Below are 18,661 nucleotides of genomic sequence, written 5' to 3' on the forward strand. Positions count from 1 at the left end.
CCAGACCTCTTAGGGCCAAATGCTTAACACTTCCCCAGGTCCCTTTACCGCGGTCAGCTCAAAGGAAAACAAGCAATGAAAATAAAATTACACGTGCGAACATGCAAATGAAATAAAACCAAAGAAAAACACCACCGCACTCTAGGCGCTCCGATGGGGGAATCCATGGCCTCCTGTTGCCAGTCGCCCGGCGAGGACAGCGGACAGCCCGGCGGCCGGAGAAGCAAGAGCGAGAAAGCAAACCTTTTGGGGGCCCCTCTCCTCGCTCGGCTCCGTTGACCCCTCCACCAAACCGCCCTCCCAAGGGAAAGGAGCAAGAAAATCGCCTGTGCAAACAAGCCTCGGAAGGCTGGGGCAAGTGGGGCTGGGAAGAAAGAAGGGATTCGGAGAGCGCCGCTGTCCCGGGAAGCAGGAAGGAGAAAGTCTCTCCTTTCAGCCCCCTGCGTCCCCGGCGAGGAGGGAGATGACTAGTTCTCCGGGCTGTGTTCAGCTTCCTAGACAGGGACCTTTAGCGTGGGCAACGGAAGGGCAGCCCATCCTGCCATTCCCTCTTCACCACTCCCCCTCCTCCTGTCCCGGCACCCCGCCAGAGGGAGAGCGCGGCCGGGGCGAGGCTAGCAGCCAGCACGATTGTCCCACCGCCCTCCGCCTCCGTCAGCGCCGGGGCAGCGGTGGACCCGCGAGGGGCGGAGTGGGCGAGACCATTGGAAACATTTAGAAGGGGGGACGAGGCGGGGACGAGGCAGGAACGAGGGGCGGGGCCTACTAACCTATTCCAGATTTTCCTGTCCTCTTGAAAGCCCTGCTTTGGGAGAAACCCGTTATCAAAGTGGAGAGAAGAGATTTTTTTTTTTTTTTGAAGGGGGAGGAGCGTGTGTAGGAGGGCGGGGTGGGAGGAGACGCGCTTGCAGTCAGCGATCAGACGGGAGCTGGAGTTGTGCAGGGAGGGCGGGAGAGTCCCAGCGCCGGCTCTGAGGGTCGGCTTCCTCTCCCCCTCCCGTGCGGGGCGGGGTGGTGCGTTCCGAGTTCCCAGGAGTTCGAGGCGGGCGGGTGCCGGGGGGAGGGGAGTGGCGGCGGCGGCAGCGGCGGGCGGCTCCCGCCTCAGCCTCAGCAGTGGCGTCGGCGAAGGCAGAGTCGAGGCAGCCGCGAGCGCTCGGCTGAGTGTCAGCCGGTGGCGACGGCTCAAGAACTGGGAGTTGGGGACGCGCGCGCCGGACCTTCCGCCGCCGCCGTTGCCGCCGCGGCCGCTGCTGCCGCCGCCCAGAGCCTAAGGCGCCGGGGCCGGGGGAGCAGGGGGGGCGGGCGAGTGCGAGGGCCGGGGGGAGGGTGGGGGATGGCGCGGACCCCGGGGCCGGCCCCGCTGTGTCCCGGAGGCGGCAAAGCACAACTTTCCTCCGCTTCTCCCCCCGGGGCCGGGCTCTTGCTGCCACCCCCGACGCCGCCGCCGCTACTGCTGCTGCTCTTCCCGCTGCTGCTCTTCTCCCGGCTCTGTGGTAGGTGAACCTCGGCGGCCGGCGCGGGCTGAGGGAGGCGCGACCGAGGGTCCCGGCTCCACCGCCGGTCGGCGCGGGCCGCCCTCCGGGGCGGTAAGGCGGGTGTGCTTGGCGGTTGACTGCGCGAGAGGGTGCCGCGGACTTTGGCTGGAAACTTTTCGCCGCGCCCGGGGCGAGGCCCGGGAAGGGCCGGGGCCGGCGAGTGCTGCGCCGGGCGGCCGGCCGGCCGCTCCCCTCCCCCGCTCGCCGCTGCCCGATGCCGAGTGCTGGGTGCGCGGGGAGCTCCTTCGTGTTTGCTCCGGGAACCGTTAACTCCTCGCTCATTCGCGGAGGAAGTCGAGAGCGCGGACTTCTGGGCTGGGGCGAAGGTGCCGGGCTGCACGTTTGCCGCCTCCTTTTTTCCCTGGTGAAACTTGAGCTGTGAGTCCAGATACCTCCAGGGACCAGAGCCCGACGGGATGAAGCCGTAGGCTCCCAACCCCTCCTGGCCTCCCGCTCTGGAGAAGGCACCATGTTAGCCCACCCTGCAGCATTCCTTACAGTTCTCTTCCGTCCTCCGGCCCGGTTCTGCCCCGGCAGCCTCTGGATCGCTTTGCATTGAGCCCGTCGCTGCCTTCCAGTTTATGGGACGTCTCTCACACTGTCCATGTTTATTATAGCGAACGCTATTTGTCCTCAGGACTTCGATTTGTGTGTTAAATACCTGATTGCATCGATTGTGCTCTGGCTGTTCGGATTAAAACAGACCCCACGCCTCGTCCCCTCATTTTATGTTACAGTTTTTTATCACATTTGGGGGCGATTCTCTGTAAATTCTGTTCCTAGGTATCCGAGACTAGAAATCCACTTGTTATAAGGATCCTGTAAAAAAAAAAAAAAAAAATATCTGGTGCCTCATGCAAGAGAGATGGACTAAGTGATCATTAATGGAAGGCGGTGATTTGGGAACGTGAGGCCACACCAGTTTGGGGGGATTAGCTTTGGCTTTTGGTAATACCGAAATACTGCAGGAAGTTATTCATTCGAACACTCAACTTGGTGAGGAAGGTGAAGCAAAACTTAACGCTTGCGCAAAGATTAGTGTAGCTAAGACATTTTTATTGGTACATAAGGCTGCTGTTGGATCTGTGTTTAGTGGGATTGTAAATGAAACCAGAAGTTTCATTAGTGTTTATTAAAAGGAGAGATGTGTGCGGATTTCTGGGATGGTGTGATTTAGAAGAAAGAGAGTCCTGTTCCGGGAGGTGTGTCAGGGTAGTTGGTTATGAAGGGAGGCAGAGTTTCAAGAGATTGAGTGCCCCTTATAGGCTGAGAATCTCCTCTACCAATTCACCACCACGTTTCAAGCACGGTAATGAAAGTTTCTGATTTACAGGGTATAGCCTGATAAGTGGCTTGTTATCTAATCCGCATTGTTTCTGTATCTCCACTCCCCAGCTGTTTGGTTCCACAACACAATTCTTAATGCTGCTACCTCTGTAAATTGATGCAAGATTCTACGTTGAATTTGTATACTGTTCTTTGCCATTAGGGAAGATGGTGGATTACAGTTGAGTGGGAGAAAAGTTGGAGGGGGTTTACTATCCTGATTTAGATTGTGTTAAGGACTAAGTGACTATTATTTGTACCTCTAATAAAGGTTTATCTTGCTAAGCAAAGCCTTATAGAAGACTGAAACTAGGTGACATGTGCGTATAATCAAAGATACTGAATTTGAATAATTTCATAGTGCTTGTACAAGGGCTTGTACAAGGGCTGATTACTTTTGAAGGAACACACGGTTTTCATGCAGAAGAAAGGTGTGTTTTTTCTTTAAATCCTTTTTGGTGATGTGCTAATGGAGGGGTTGATATTTTTATTTAAGGTCCTAAAAATTCAAGCAGTATAGGCAAATGGACTGTGATTTAGAGCAGGTGTAAATTCAAGTTTTTAGAGTCAATTTTGCTGGTAGTTGTAGAGACAGGCACTAGCTTTGTGTTTCTGTGCACTGTTCTTTTAAAGAGCTTCCTTTTCTGGCTTGTAGTGTTAATAACACCCTAATTTGTGAACCCTTATGACAAGTTTTTTGTTTTTTGTTTTTTTTTCCATCAACCTCTCTCTATTTTAGAATTCAGTCTTTGAGTAGGGCACAGTTGTCCTGACTTATGGGTGCTTAGTAAGTATGGAAGTAGAATTGTCTTCATGTAACCTGTTTGTTGATTTGACATTCGTAGCACTACTTACAAGGTTTTGCGTGTACTAATGTTTGAGTAGTCAGTTTTAGAATTGAAAAGATTTTTAGGCTTTAAAAAGGTGATTATCTGATGATTTCTTAATCAGAATATTTTACTTGTTTGACACGTACAGTTTTTTTTCTTTTTGCTGCTTTTTTGGATATGCTGCTCACATGTAGCATGACCTTAACTATGCTCAACATCTGCAATGTCATCTATTAGTACAAGATAATTTTTATATCCTGTTCATGTGCTAAAACAAAACCCTTGCAACTGGTAGATTTGATATTCTGAAAGGTGTAAAAAATTACATATTATTTGCTGTTTTGAGGGTGTATACTATCTGTCTTATTTGAAGAACTGAACTTTTAAAGTGAGAATTTTACAGGTTTACAAACTCTGGTGTTTTTTTTGTTTGTTTTGTTTTTTAAGCCTGAGAAATTCTTAGGTATAAAGGTCAAGGGGGCTAGATTTACAACATCAAGTGACTTGATAAGTCCCATTTATTTAAATCCCATTTTTCTAGAATTCCATATTTCTTTTTTTTTTAATTGAAGTGTAGTTAACACACAGTGTTAAATTAGTTTCAGCTATATTTCTTTATGATAGCAATATTCAGTTCATATGTGATCAGATTTATCTCACATTCCTTCCAACATTCTTCTTGAAAGGTAGAGACTGTTAGCAGGGGTATGGTATCAATGAAGGAGATAATAAAGCCTGTTTGGTCTTTGTCCATTCCTATTTGAATCTAGGATTCCATGACTTTACATTTTCATCAAGGTTTTATTTAATGATAAACGACGATAAAGAAGATGTATTATTAAATTGAATCTGGAACAGCACTTTCAGTACTTTCTGTATTCCTGGCACTTGATAGGCACTTGGGGACATAAAGCATGAATAAGGCAGAGTTCTGGCTTCAAGGAGCTTACAGCATTGTGATAGACATGAAGACAATTGTTGATTATAGGACAGTCAAGTGTTTATGATAGAGATCTGCATGAGGTACTGTGGGGTTGCCCAGAAGAGGGATTCCAAACGCGTTAGGTAAAGATAAATGTGAATTGTGAGAAGTAAAATTACTTTTTAAAATCAGTGAGGCAGATCTTAGTGAGATTAGACATTGTGGTAGGTGGTAGAAGTTTGTTCCTGTCTCTTTCTGATCTTTATTGTTTAAATACTAAATGGGCAGTTTGATTCTGAAAAACAGGCTGCCACTTAACAGCTTTGTGAATTGTTGGCAAGCTATTTAACCTCATCTTAAAAAAAAAAAAAAAGACATCATCACCTTGTGTGTAGAGTTGTTGAGAGAATTAAGTCAAAGAATAAAATAATAAAAACAGTGCATGGAATATGGTAAACATTCAAGTGTTAGTAGCATTGCACATTATAAACTAACTTGCCTGGTATTTGCCATTCTTCAGTTCTACCCTAATGTCTTGAATAATTGAGTTTTCAAGGTAATTAACTTAATCTATTTGCACTTTACAGCTTTTTTTTTTTTTTTTAATGTGTAGCGCAGTCAGTGCTCTTTAAATATTTGTTAAATTTGTTTCAGATAAATATTCAGAAGACCAATTCTTAGAATATGAGGATACAGTGAAATTAACTTTTGTAATTGTATGGAACCAAGTTGAATCTTCCCTTAATGATGTGGAATGCATTTTAAGATTTGGCAGTTCCCTAAGGTCACTTGGAATGTATTGAAAATGTAGAGTTGGAGAAAAGTGTCACAAGTAAGCTTCTACCTTATCAAGTTACTGATAGTATCAGATTGGAGCCTATAATATGTACTGCCCATATAAATCTTTCCGCATTCTTAGCAGATATAATTGGAAAGTGAACCAAATTTAAAAGTAAGCAAAAAACCCCAGATCTTCCTTTCTTGTATTTAGCCATAGCATCAGAAATAGGAACTGGAAAAAGCTGGGCAACTTTATATTTGTGTGTGCATGTGTGTATTTACTGTCTTGTTTATTTCATTATGCTTAAATATATTTAATTTAGTGATTCAGGAACTCTAATGGGCATTTTGCATTTGTATAGTTAAGAAGTTAAACTTATGACTTCTTGCCTATTATTTGAAAATTACTGAAGAGAAGCTGGCTAGGATACCTTTGTTAAAAAATAGAGTATTTTGACATTTTGTGATTTGCCCCTTTAAAATTAGAGTAAATAACATTGTTATAGCATATTCTATGATCCATTAAAGTCCTTATGACAGTTCATAGTAAGGACTAACTAGTTTGTGAAAGATGTGGCATTTAATTAATAATGGCTATTAATATATAAATTTAGGATAAAATCAATCCTTAAGTTAGTAATAGAATGATTATTAAAGATGATTTTATGTTCTAAGCATTCAGGTCCAAAAATGTAAGTACCATAAATGTCATACTTTTGATTATCTTTTGTATTTTTATCTAAAATTTTTTAAAGTCTTGACTATGTATCCTTTCCTGAATTTCATAAAACTTAAGATTTCTATTTTTTTTTAAGTTTATTTATTTTGAGAGAGTGAAAGAGCGAGCACTTATGGGGGAGGGACAGAGAGAGAATCCCAAGGAAGCCCAGGAACCATGAGATAATGACCTGAACTGAAATCGAGAGTCGGATGCCTAATGGACTGAGCCACCCAGGCACCCCAAGATTTCTATTTTTATACTAGGTTCTGACATTTAATAATTTATTTAAATAAAATTTATCCTGACTCTTTATCAAGGGTGAGCTTTAATTTTTTTCCTAAATGACTCAATTATTATACTATAGATAATTCATTTAAAACTTTAGTGAGAGCTTCCCCTTATGACTTTGGAAACAGCCATATTGCAGGTACTGTAGTCTATTTTATACTCATGCTATACTATTTTTAGTACTATTTTATAATAGTACTACACTGTTTTAGAAACGATCTTGTATTGCATACTTAATCTCAATTTTACATATTCTCTTTCGTATAGTATTCAGAGTGATTGTTTTTCTTGTAGTCCTATTTACTGCCCAACATTCATTCTGCTAATTAAGATGAGTAGGAAAGAACTACCTGTTGCATTGTGTAGATATTCATAAACTGGAATTTGAGGCATGTGTAAAAATATGCCATCTCATAACTGGATTAAGTGGCTAAGAATTGGCAGTATGTCTTTCAGCACTTCAGATGATTATTTTGTAGGTGTAAGATAGTAAATTATACCTGTGGATCTATAGATAGGAAAGTATTTTTTAAAAAACTTTGATTTCCTTGAACTTTAATGGCTTAGAGAAATCAAACTTGTTCTTATTTTAAATAGGTTAGCTTTGCACTGAGTGGAGGCTTTTTAAGCTCTCAGCTTAGGGTTATTCAGAAGAAATAAAGTTAAAAGGAAAGGCGGTGCTATAAATCACTGTTCTCAGCTAGCCAGGGTCTGCAGAAGTAGGGTGTGCAGTTGGGTTCAAATCTTAGTTACTAGGGAATCTTTTTCAAGTAACATTCAAACAGGCTCCACTGTGGATTTACTGGATTGACAATTTTTGCAAGAGGGGTGGGGAGTGGAGCCTGGGGATTGGGACATTTGTAGTTTGAGAGACATCTTTAGATGATTCTTTCTTCCCTTGATGAGTGCTCTTTATTACAACATTTAAATTTATGATTTGACCAGATGTGGTTCTTCTTCTGAAAGAAATATTCCACTCTTCTGTTCACTAATGTATCAGAAGTGCTTGGCATATAGTAGGCACTCAAATTTCTTTATTTCAGGAGTTTAACAGCAAAGTCAAATTTAAACTAGCACTGTCCAGTGGAAATATAATATGAGCCATACACAGAATTTTAAGTTATCCTTATGCCACATTAGAAATAGTAAAAGGAACAGGTGAAATTAACCTTAATCATGTATTTTATTTAACACAGTATAACCAAAATATCATTTCACTGTGCATTTGATACTAAAAAATTGAGATATTTTACATTTTCCTTCCTAGTTAAGTCTTTGAAATTTGGTGTGTATTTTAACTTACAGATTGTTATTTAAACTAGCTGTATTTGATGTGCTCAGTAGTCACGTGTGGCTGGAGGCTACCATATTGGACAGTGCAGGCCTAAACTATATGTGTCTCTGAAGTAGGTAATGCCTATTACCTACTCTGGTCCTTACTCATAAGGCCTAAAATAATATTACTCTTCCTGCCTACCTAGTGAAATTCTGAAATAGCTGGTTTGAGATCAGTTTTCTCTGTGAAGCCTTCCCTCACCACTTCTTGACTAAAGTGAGCTTTTCTTCTTTCTAGTTACTCTTACATTTGTTATGTAGTATTTAATTATAAGTTGTTTTGTAATGTGTGCTCTTTGCAGTAGAGATCTTGCCTCATGCTTCATTGTATGTATCATAACAAGTATTGTAATAAACAAAGATTATTTTTCAAACTATATAGATTTTATTAACATTTGCTTTTTTGCCCATTAATAACTGTTTAAGGAATTGACCAAATTTGCTATAACATAAATGGCATGAAGAGAATACTTGGTTTAGGATTTCATCTTCCATATTGAAGTAAAATAATGAAATAAAATAGAATAATAGCTATAATAAATAACTATGAAACTTTTGTGAACTTGATTTTATTTCTTACCTGATCCTAGATATCTTTCATTCCTTAGTCCCTGGACGCCTACCCTCTTTTGTGTTTAATAATGTGACATGTGGTCATTAGAGGAAAAAGCACACACATTCTATTCACTTTTTTTTTTCCCTTCATGTTTTTAGGTTTAGAGCAACGTTTGCCAAAGTGTTTCTGTTGAATTCAAGTCTCAGAAGATATGTTTCTGGGATAAAGTACTGTGGTTAAATAGACTTGGGAATGGAAAAAAAACTAGCTATATAACCCACTTATGTAAAGTCACTATATGCATTAATATACTAATAGCTTAAAAAATTATTCCGTAAAATATACTGTTTTACAAACTAATTAAAAAAAATCTTTTTTGTGTAATACCTGTTACATTGCAGAAGCTATGTTGTACAGAACACACTCAGAAGTATATCCCTAGAGGGATTTGTATATTTGATATTATTCCTATTTTGACAGTCCTATTCCTACTTTCCTAGATGGGGGGGGAGTGAATACATACATATTGTCTAATAAACTAGAAGAGGTTGGTAGGTTTTAAAGATGTTGCTTGATGAGATAGTTCTTCATTGGCTTTTCTTTTTTTCTAAAAATTCTTTTTTGCTATCTTTAGGTTTGTGTCTTTATTCCCCATTGTCTTACCCATTTTGAATCTGAGATGTTTGCAAAATTGATCTTGTAGGAGGAATACAGTTTTTTTCCCTTTGGTATTGTAAAATCAGCTGTGCATTATTTATCTCAGGGCATTTGTAGTTTAAACAGCTTATGTGTGACATGCCTCACTTTATGTATATCACATCTCACCCTGAATTTGAATTTTCAAAATAAAGTGTAAGATTAAGATACCTAATCTGTTTTGTAATGGAAATATGTCAGTGTTGTTACTGGGAAGGACCTGAAAAAACCAAGAGGCAATTATAAATATAGGTGCATACAGCTAGGACTCCAACTCAGTGTTGAGAACATTGTATACAATTAACAGTGTGCTTGATGCCTTTTTTTTTTTTTTTAATGTTTATTTATTTTTGAGAGAGACAGAGTGCAAGCAGAGGAGGGGCAGAGAGAGAGAGAGGGAGTCACAGAATCTGAATCAGGCTCCAGGCTTTGAACTGTCAGCACAGAGCCTGACTTGGGACTTGAGCTCATGAGCCATGAGATCATGACCTGAGCTGAAGTCTGACACTCAACCAACTGAGCCACCCACATGACCCTGTGCTTGACCCTTCTAATGTCTTCACTTTAGAGGAAAACCAAAAATGTTAATGAAATAGTAGTATTGGTGAACTGTGGTTCACAATCATATTCATATAGTAACTATTTCTATGTGTTATCCATGATAGACATGATTGTCATTATTACTAGATTATCTTAGGCTGTTTTGAAACTTATTAATATGATTTCTAATTTAGTCTTAGCTACTGTGGGCTAGATTAAGATTCATTTCATAAGTGTCCTGTCATTATGAACTCCAAATTCCCTTCTAATTTGATTCAGATTAGAGATAATCATTCATGGCTAGAAGTTCAATTTAAATATTGGCTAAGTCACACCATTAAACTGTCTAGTTTTTAAATGTGCTTAGGGATACCCTGGTTACTTTATTTTAAGTGCAAAATTTTTAAAAGCTTCTCTATTTTATTTATTTTTTATTGAAGAGATTCAAGTGGGAGAAGGTACTTAACTACAGTTTTATCCTTCTCATTACGGACATAGGGCTAGAACCTCATAGCATTTTTCACTAAACCGTGAGTCTGCATATGTTAATGGCTCTAGCAGCTGTTCTGAACCTCAGATTTCTCTGCTTGTTAAAGTTAAGAGATAAAAAATTACCACGAACAAAAACCTTGAGTAACATGTTCAAATAATCCGCTTGTATTGACTGTCAACTTTTATAGTAGCTTCTCCATTCCTATAAGCATTGTAAGTATATGATTATAAATCTATGATTATTTTATACAGCTTTGGCTAGTTCATCTGAAAACCAGAATGAACTTTAATATTGAAGTATAATGGTAAGGAATTCCTATTCTCTTTCAAATTGTTACTTCTGTTTGTTGTGCACTAGTACAATGTCAAAGATTTATTTATTTTTTTCTTTTAAAGCTGGTATAGCTTCTGTGGTTACCGGACTGATTTTGAATAATAAAAGAAGGCATATCAAGGCCAGAATTAATAACACTAATGAAGACACCTATTCTTAGGAAGAAATAAGACTGGTTAACTATTGACATTCTTTTCCATATTTAAGATTGTGAAAACCATTTCAAGTTTTAGATTCGTAAGAGTTAGCAATTTTTGGTGGCTATTTTGAAGCCATGCATTGCTTATCAAACTTATTTTTCCGTATGTGTATAAAAGGATCTGGACATTGGCACAGTTTTGTTATATTGATTGTGAAAATGTTTAAATATATAAGTAGTTGGTGAAATTTGTATAGAGCATGCAAAAAAAGTCTCTTGCCTTGTAAAAGTTTGAATCCTAACAACATCTGCTAAAATATAAAAACAACTCTGAAATTGCCTAAGAAAAATGCAGATCTTTGAGGATACTACTATTGCTTTGCTGCCCTCTACAGTCATCTAAAATAATCGCTCTTGATTTTTCTTCCATCAGATGATTAAAATACTTACTTGACCTGTGAGTCAGTTGAGTAATATTTACTGTTAAAATATATTTTTTAGTTAGTCACAACAGTTGACCCATACCTATAATGCAAAAACTAAAGGACTTAGAATTGGAGCAGGGGATAAATTGGGAACTGTTGAGCGTCAATCAGAAAATAGGTAAAACAACACCAACTGAGAGCTAGGTGGTTAGAAGATATCACAGTGAAATAAGACATGGTGGTTGGTCCCAAGTTTATAGACCTATTGGTAAGACTAACTGTATGTTAAAATATATACAAAAAAGGTGTTTGTAAAAACGTTGCAAGTAGTATGGTACAGCCTAAAAGAAAGATCAGTAAGACCTGGAAGAGTCAAGGAAAGCTAAGTAGAGGAGACGAAACTTTTGAGTTGTGTCTTCAAGAATGGATTAAATTCAGACAAGTAAAATAGGGTTATATTAAAACACAAAGGATCTGTTACACAGAAAGGGCTATGCAAGGGGCCTTGGAGTCTTTGCACTTAATAAATGTAAATTTTAATTGTTAGGAGATTTGGAATTAGTAGTGTGTGTGTGTGTGTGTGTGTGTGTGTGTGTGTGTGTGTGTGTATGTTAGGTCCAGTTACTTAGCCTTTCTGCCTGTTTCATCCCTAAAAAATTGGCTAAGTACTTCATTTACAGAGTTGCTGTGAAAATTAAATGAACTCCTTAAACTGCACAATATAGTGCTTTATAAATACAACTAACAATGATGCAAGGGAAAGTGAATTGTCTTATATTAGAAATATAAAAGTATTGTGGGATTATAGAAGAAGGAGCAGTTTTACTGGCAATGGAAGAAGACTTAATAGAAGGCCTAATTTTGTAGCTGAACCTTGAGGGAAGAATTTAGATTTCCATTTGTGAGGGAAATTCAAAGAGAAAGAGGGCATTCCAGGCTGAAAAGATCACTGGACTGAGAATTCTGTGGAAGGAATGTTCCCGTGTGGTTCAAGCATGAGCTTTTTGTAGGGAAGTCATGGATTTTTAAATACTTTACTGATGCTGAGGAGAATGTGTGTGGTAGGCAGTGAGGAGCTTTTGAAGGCAAGTAACTACTGAATCTGTCTGATTTGAGGATGTTGTATTGCTCTGATCGCAGTGTATAAGATATATTGGAGATATGAGAGACAAAAAGGAATAGCCATTATAATCGTTCATGGAAGAGAAGGTTGTGAAGACAAATAGCATTTTGGTAGAAGGCTTGAATGGAGAGATGGATCTGAGTAGATTACCTAGTGTTTGGATATCATAGTGGGTGAGAAAGGAAGAGTTGGATCTGAACTTAATGCTTCTCTTTTGAATGGCTAGAAAAGTATGGTAAAGGTATTGATTAGTTTTAGTCCAGTAACATTTTGGAGGCATTTAAATTGCGGTGTCTTTGGGACATATTTTATTTTTTTTATTTTTTAATTTTTTTAATATATGAAATTTATTGTCAAGTTGGTTTCCATACAACACCCAGTGCTCATCCCAAAAGATGCCCTCTTCAATGCCCATCATCTACCCTTCCCTCCCTCCCACCCCCCCATCAACCCTCAGTTCTCAGTTTTTAAGAGTCTCTTATGCTTTGGCTCTCTCCCACTCTAACCTCATTTTTTTTTTCTTTCCCCTCCCCCATGGGTTTCTGTTCAGTTTCTCAGGATCCACATAAGAGTGAAAACATATGGTATCTGTCTTTCTCTGTATGGCTTATTTCACTTAGCATAACACTCTCCAGTTCCATCCATGTTGCTACAAAGGGCCATATTTCATTCTTTCTCATTGCCACGTAGTACTCCATTGTGTATATAAACCACAGTTTCTTTATCCATTCATCAGTTGATGGACATTTAGGCTTTTTCCACAATTTGGCTGTTGTTGAGAGTGCTGCTATAAACATTGGGGTACAAGTGCCTTAGGGAAATATTTTAGAGCTGTAGTTGGAAATTTATTATGAGATGGTGGAGATAATATGTGGAGTTGGGAATTACCAGGATTGAGATATTGGGAATAGATGAATTTTTAGATAGAAGGCAGAGGGGGAGGAGAGAAGGAGAGAGAAGAGAAGGAAGAAAGGAAAGAGAAGTGGGCAGGGGACTGGGAAAAATTTTCAAGGTTGAGGTATTTTAATTGGATAAGAAGGAGGGAGAGGGGAAATCATCTGGAAAAAAAACTTACTTGATAAATAGACCAATATATTTAGTAGTTAAGAGGACTGCATGGATGACCCAGTAATTTAGTAAAAGTGGTTAGGAGAGGTCAAATTCCAAAAAGTTAACAAATGAGGGGACGGTGAAGAAGTAGTAAGGTATGGCCCACTCTTAGGAAAGAGAAAGAGTAATTTGATGGGGGAAGAATAATGTATCAGTTGTTATGGGCTGAATGTTTGTCATCCCCAAATTGAGATATTGAAGCCCTAACTCCCAATGTGATGGCATTAGGAAGGGTTCTTTGGGAGGCAGTTAGATACCAGGTGGTTCACGTATGGAAATCAAGACCCAAGGGAGGCTAGACATCTAGAACCATACCCAGAACCACAGCCAAGATAATGTCAAGGGACAGTCTATCAAGGTCATTGCTTTTTGCTTCTTGGGACACTGGAGGTTATATACAGCTTTGCCTCTTAGACTGGCATTGCTGCTCTTAGAGATTGGATATTGTTATTACCATAGCACAAGGGACTATACTTTCCATGGGTGTCCATTACAGAAAGTTGAAGGAAAGCTTTATAAAAAAAATTGACATATAGTTGACAGTGTTCTGTTAGTTTCAGGTGTACAACATAGTGATTCGACAGTTCTATACATTAGGCTGTGCTTACCGCCATAAGTATAGTTACCATCTGTCACCATGCAATGTTATTATAATATTACTGGCTTTTTTGTTCCCTGTGCTATACTTATCATCCTCATGACTTATTTTATAACTGGAAGTTTATACCTCTTAACCCCTTCACCAATTTTGCCCTTCCCTCCAACCCCCTAATGTTTGGCAGCCACCACTTTGTTTTCTGTATTCATGATTCTATTTCTGTTAGTTCGTTTGTTCTGTTTTTTAGATTTCACATATAAGTGAAATCATATGGTAATTTGTCTTTGATTTCAGTGAAAGGTGAACACAGCATTAGACGATGTGAGGTATGAGCTTGTTTGAACAAGGCTGGAGATACTGATTGATGAAATATTAAAACTTTTTATTGACATACTTTTACAGAAAAGTATTAATGGTAAGTGTGCAGTTGGGTGAACTGTGATTAGCAACTCTGTGAAACCATCACCCTGGTCAAGAAATAAATTTACTGGCACTCTAGAAGCTCCCTCACACTCTTTCCAGTCACACATCTGTCTCCCTGAGCAATAACCACAATTCTGACTTTTAACTCCATAAATTTGTTTTGTTTTTTTTAACTTTATATAATATTTTTTTGCTGATGTTGTGAAATTCATGTTGTTGCGTGTAACATTTTTTTTTTAACACTACTGTGCAGTATTCTGTCCTGTCACCATCCATAATTTATCAGTTTTAATGTTGGACAGAAATTTGGGATGTTTTCAGTTTGAGGCTTTTATGAATGGTACTACCATGAACATCATTTTATTTCTCTTTTGGTGGTAGAATTGCTGGTTCATTTTATGCATGTTTTTGTTGAATAAGTTTACTAAACAGTAACAATTCATACTTCCAATCAGTAGCTTGTAAGACTCATTTGCTCCACGTCTTCACCAGCCCTTTGTAATGTCAGTACTTTTTCTTAACCATTCTGAGCAGTATGCAGTGGTATAACATTGTGATTGTAGTTTGTATTTCCTTGATGGTTGGGATCTAAGGATTTGCACCATTTTGAATATCCTCTTGTGAAATGCCCGTTGGTTTTTATCCCATTTTATTCACTTGTATTGTCTTTTGTCTTTTTACGGATCTGTTGGATTTGTTAATGTATGCTACGTATGAACCCTAATGTGTATTACAAATATCTTCTCCTACTTTGGTCTTTTCACTCTATTGATGGTGTCTATAGATGAACAGAAGTTCTTTAATAATTATCCAGGTAGTCAAAACCAATCTTTGTCTTTATAATTAATTCTTTGCCTTATTTACAATATCTTTCTCTAGTGCATTATCATGAAAACATTTTCCCTAGGAGTTTTATCATTTTGCCTTTACTGTGATTCATCTAGAATTTGTTTTTTGTGATTATTAGGTAGGATCCATATTTTTTCTTCATTTACTATCCAGTTGACCATCACGGTTTTTGGAAAGAAACTATTGTGCAGTGCTGCCTTTATAATAAATCAAGCAGCTGTCCATGCCAGCGTTTATTTTGGGGCTCTCTTCTTCATTCCATTTGTCCACTTTGCTATCTTGGCACAAATGTCATAATATCTTGGGACGCCTGGGTGGCTCAGTGGGTTAAGCGGCTGACTTGGGCTCAGGTCATGATCTCGCGGTCCGTGAGTTCGAGCCCCGCGTCGGGCTCTGTGCTGACAGCTCAGAGCCTGGAGCCTGTTTCAGATTCTGTGTCTCCCTCTCTCTGACCCTCCCCCGTTCATGCTTGTCTCTCTCTGTCTCAAAAATAAATAAACGTTAAAAAAAAATTAAAAAAGTTATAATATCTCATTATAGCTTTATTATTTGTTTATTTATCTGAATTTAACATTTATTTATTTTTGAGAGAAAGAGCGAGATAGAGTAGGAGCGGGGGGAGGTGCAGAGAGAGGGAGGGAGGGACACAGAATCCGAAGCAGGCTCCAGGCTCTGAGCTGTCAGCACAGACCCTGATGCAAGGCTTGAACCCACAAGCCGTGAGATCATCTTGATGTTGAGTAGAGTAAGTCCACCTATTTATTCAAGTTTAATGTGGCTAGTCTTGGTCCATTTCTTTTCTGTATAAATTTTAGTAGCAGCTTATTAATTGCCACAAAAAACCTATAGGGATTTTTTATTGTGAGTACATTAAATCTGTATGAATTAATGTAGGGCTAAATAGACGTCTTTATACTGAATCTTTCAACCTGTGAGTCTGGTTTATCTCGCTATTTACCTAAGTTTTCTCTACATTTCCCATAAAACTTTCTGTTTTTTTTCTGTGTCGAGGTCTTGCATCACTATAAATTTTTTATTACATTTAATCTACTCAAAGATTCAAGTTACTTGTTTTTTGATATTACTATAAATGATATTTTAAAATATTACTAATTGCAGGCATATAAAATCTAATGCTTTAGTTTAGGTATCGTGATCTTACATCCAGAGACTGTGCTAACTTTATTTATTTCTAATACTTAGTCAAACTTTTGGATCTTCCATCTACAGAGTCATGCCATCTGTAAAAAGTGAAAGCCTGTTTTTTTTCATTCCTTATACTTTTTTTTTTTTTCTTTTCCTTTGCTTATATGTTCTGGAGCATCATAGCTCCACTATGATGTTAAATTAAAGTGGTGATTGCAGGCATCATTGTCTGGTTCCTAATCTCAGAGGTAAAACAGTGTTCAACATTTCAAAATTAAGTATGATTCTTGTAGTTTTTTTTTTTAATAGAATCTTTATCAGATTAGGAAAGTTTCTATTCCTAGTTTGCTAAGAATTTTTGTCATAAATGGTGTTTACTTTTATCAAATACTATATCTTAATTTTGAGATGATTAGAGGATTTTTTTTCCTTTTTTTAATATGGTGAATTACATTTAAAAAATGTTAAACCATCTTTGTGTTTCTGGAATAATCACGGTTTAGTTTTGATGAATTATATATCTTATTATATCACTGGATTCAATTGACTATTATTTTCTTTATTTTTTTTCTTCATCAATATTTATCAGTTGTCCTGGAATATTCCTTTCATATGATCTTGCCAAACTTTGGTATCAAAGTTATGGTGTGCTCAAAAAAAATGAGAAGTATTACACCTTTATTGTCCTGTGTATGAGTTTAAGATTGGTATTATTTTTCTCTTTAAGTGTTGGGTAGAATTCATAGGTAAAGCCATCTGGGCCTGGAATATTTTTTTGTGGGAAGGATTTTTATTTGTAGATTCCGTTTTTTAATAATTATGGTACTTAGATTTTCTATCTTCTGTGTCACTTTTGACTCATTCTGTTTTTCTAGGGATTTGTTAGTTTCTTGCTTTCAATTCTAATGACATGAAGTTTTTCTTAATGTCCTCTTACTACCTTTATTTTTTCTTTTTTCAATACCTGAAGGATCTGTAGCAAATGCCGCCTCCCCCCCCTTTTCATTTCTTTTTTTTGTAATTTGTGTTGTCTTGGTTTCTGGATCAGTCTTGCCAGGAGTTTATCAGTTTTATTATAAGGACTTACCAAAGAACCCACCTTTGATTCCTTGTTGATCCTCTCTATTTTATGTTTGTTTTCTATTTCATTATTTTCCTGGTCCATATTTCCTTTGACTTTTTTTGGAGAGTTTATTTCTTATCTCTTTTCTATTTCTTGAGATGAATAGTTAGATTATTGATTTGCAGCCTTTCTCTTTTTCTTATATATGCATTTGAGCCTATTTTTCCCTTTAATTATGACTTTATCTGCATTGTATGCAAATAAATGTTTAAAACATTAAAAAATTTCCATGTGATTTTTTTTGAGTCTTGGATTATTTTGAAAATTATTACTTAACTAGATACATGAAGATATTTTAGTTACCTTAGTTTTTGATTTTTAGCATAATTACATTGTGTTAAAGAACTTGTGTCTGATTTCAGTCTTTGGAAATAGCATTAGGTCAATGTTGATAATTCCATGTATACTTACACAGAATGTATATTGCTTTTGTTGGGTAATTGTTTTCTTACCTTGTATATATCAAGTAGGTCAAGTTGGTTGCATTGTACAAGTAATAAGTCTTTATCCTTTCTAATTTTTTTCCCTGCTTTTTCAGTTAATTACTGTGAGGTGTATTAAAATCATATTCCATGATGTGGATTTGTCTTTTTTTTTTTTAAATTCTGTGAAGTTTTGTGCTATATGGTTTGAGGCTGAGTTATGAGGTACAGTTAAATTGGAATTTTTCTATCTCTGGCACTTGACTCTTTTATCATTATTAAATAGTCCTCTATCTCTAGCAATACTACTTTCTTTAAAGTCTACTTTTTCTGATTTTTAGTATGGCCACATTACGTTTATTTTGGTTAGTGTTTGCATTGTATCTTTTCCCCAACTTTTACTTTCATCCTTTTTGTACTCTTAAATTTAAGTGTGCCCCTTGTAAGCAGCATGTAATTTTTAAATCCAGTCTGCTAAGCTTTGTCTTTTATTTGACATATCTATTTATCTCTGATTAATTAGTCCCTTATATATTTGGGCGTAAATCTATGTTACATCTTGGTTTTCTACTTGTGCATATGTTTTTTGTTTTATTCATATATTCATTGCTTTCCTTTGTACTAGTTATTTTTCATTCCTTTTCCCCCCTTGCTAAATTTCAGTGGCTACTTTAGATATTACAAAATACATCCTTGACTTTATTAAAGTGCAGTATAAATTACTATGAATATTACTCCTTTTTAGACAATACAGGGACCATCAAACTCTTTAACTCTATCCTTATTTTGCTGTTAGTGCTAGTGTCTGTGTATGTGTATCCCATACAGCAATCGTTTATTTAGTTTTTCCAATATGCTTACTCTTTCTATAGTTCTTTCTTTCTGCATCTTGTAGTTTCCATCTGGAATTCTCTTAACTTCTGCCTGAAAAACATCCCTGTGTTTTCT

At 37.9% G+C, this 18,661-nt stretch overlaps 1 protein-coding gene across 3 annotated transcripts in view; it reads left to right on the forward strand.

Annotated features, from left to right (window-relative positions):
* Positions 1-1,332: 1,332 nt before the first annotated feature.
* NECTIN3 (nectin cell adhesion molecule 3) overlaps positions 1,333-18,661 on the forward strand; it is a 124,745-nt gene continuing 107,416 nt past the window's right edge. For all 3 annotated transcript variants that reach the window (XR_006222138.1, XM_042998828.1, XM_042998827.1), the window contains exon 1: positions 1,333-1,493. Coding sequence is in view for 2 of the 3 variants with exons in the window: in XM_042998828.1 (XP_042854762.1) it covers positions 1,334-1,493 (160 nt within the window). In the remaining variant the exon portion in view is untranslated. The remainder of the gene's footprint in view (positions 1,494-18,661) is intronic.

The sequence above is a fragment of the Panthera tigris genome, chromosome C2 (assembly GCF_018350195.1).
Source record: "Panthera tigris isolate Pti1 chromosome C2, P.tigris_Pti1_mat1.1, whole genome shotgun sequence".
Taxonomy (NCBI): domain Eukaryota; kingdom Metazoa; phylum Chordata; class Mammalia; order Carnivora; family Felidae; genus Panthera; species Panthera tigris.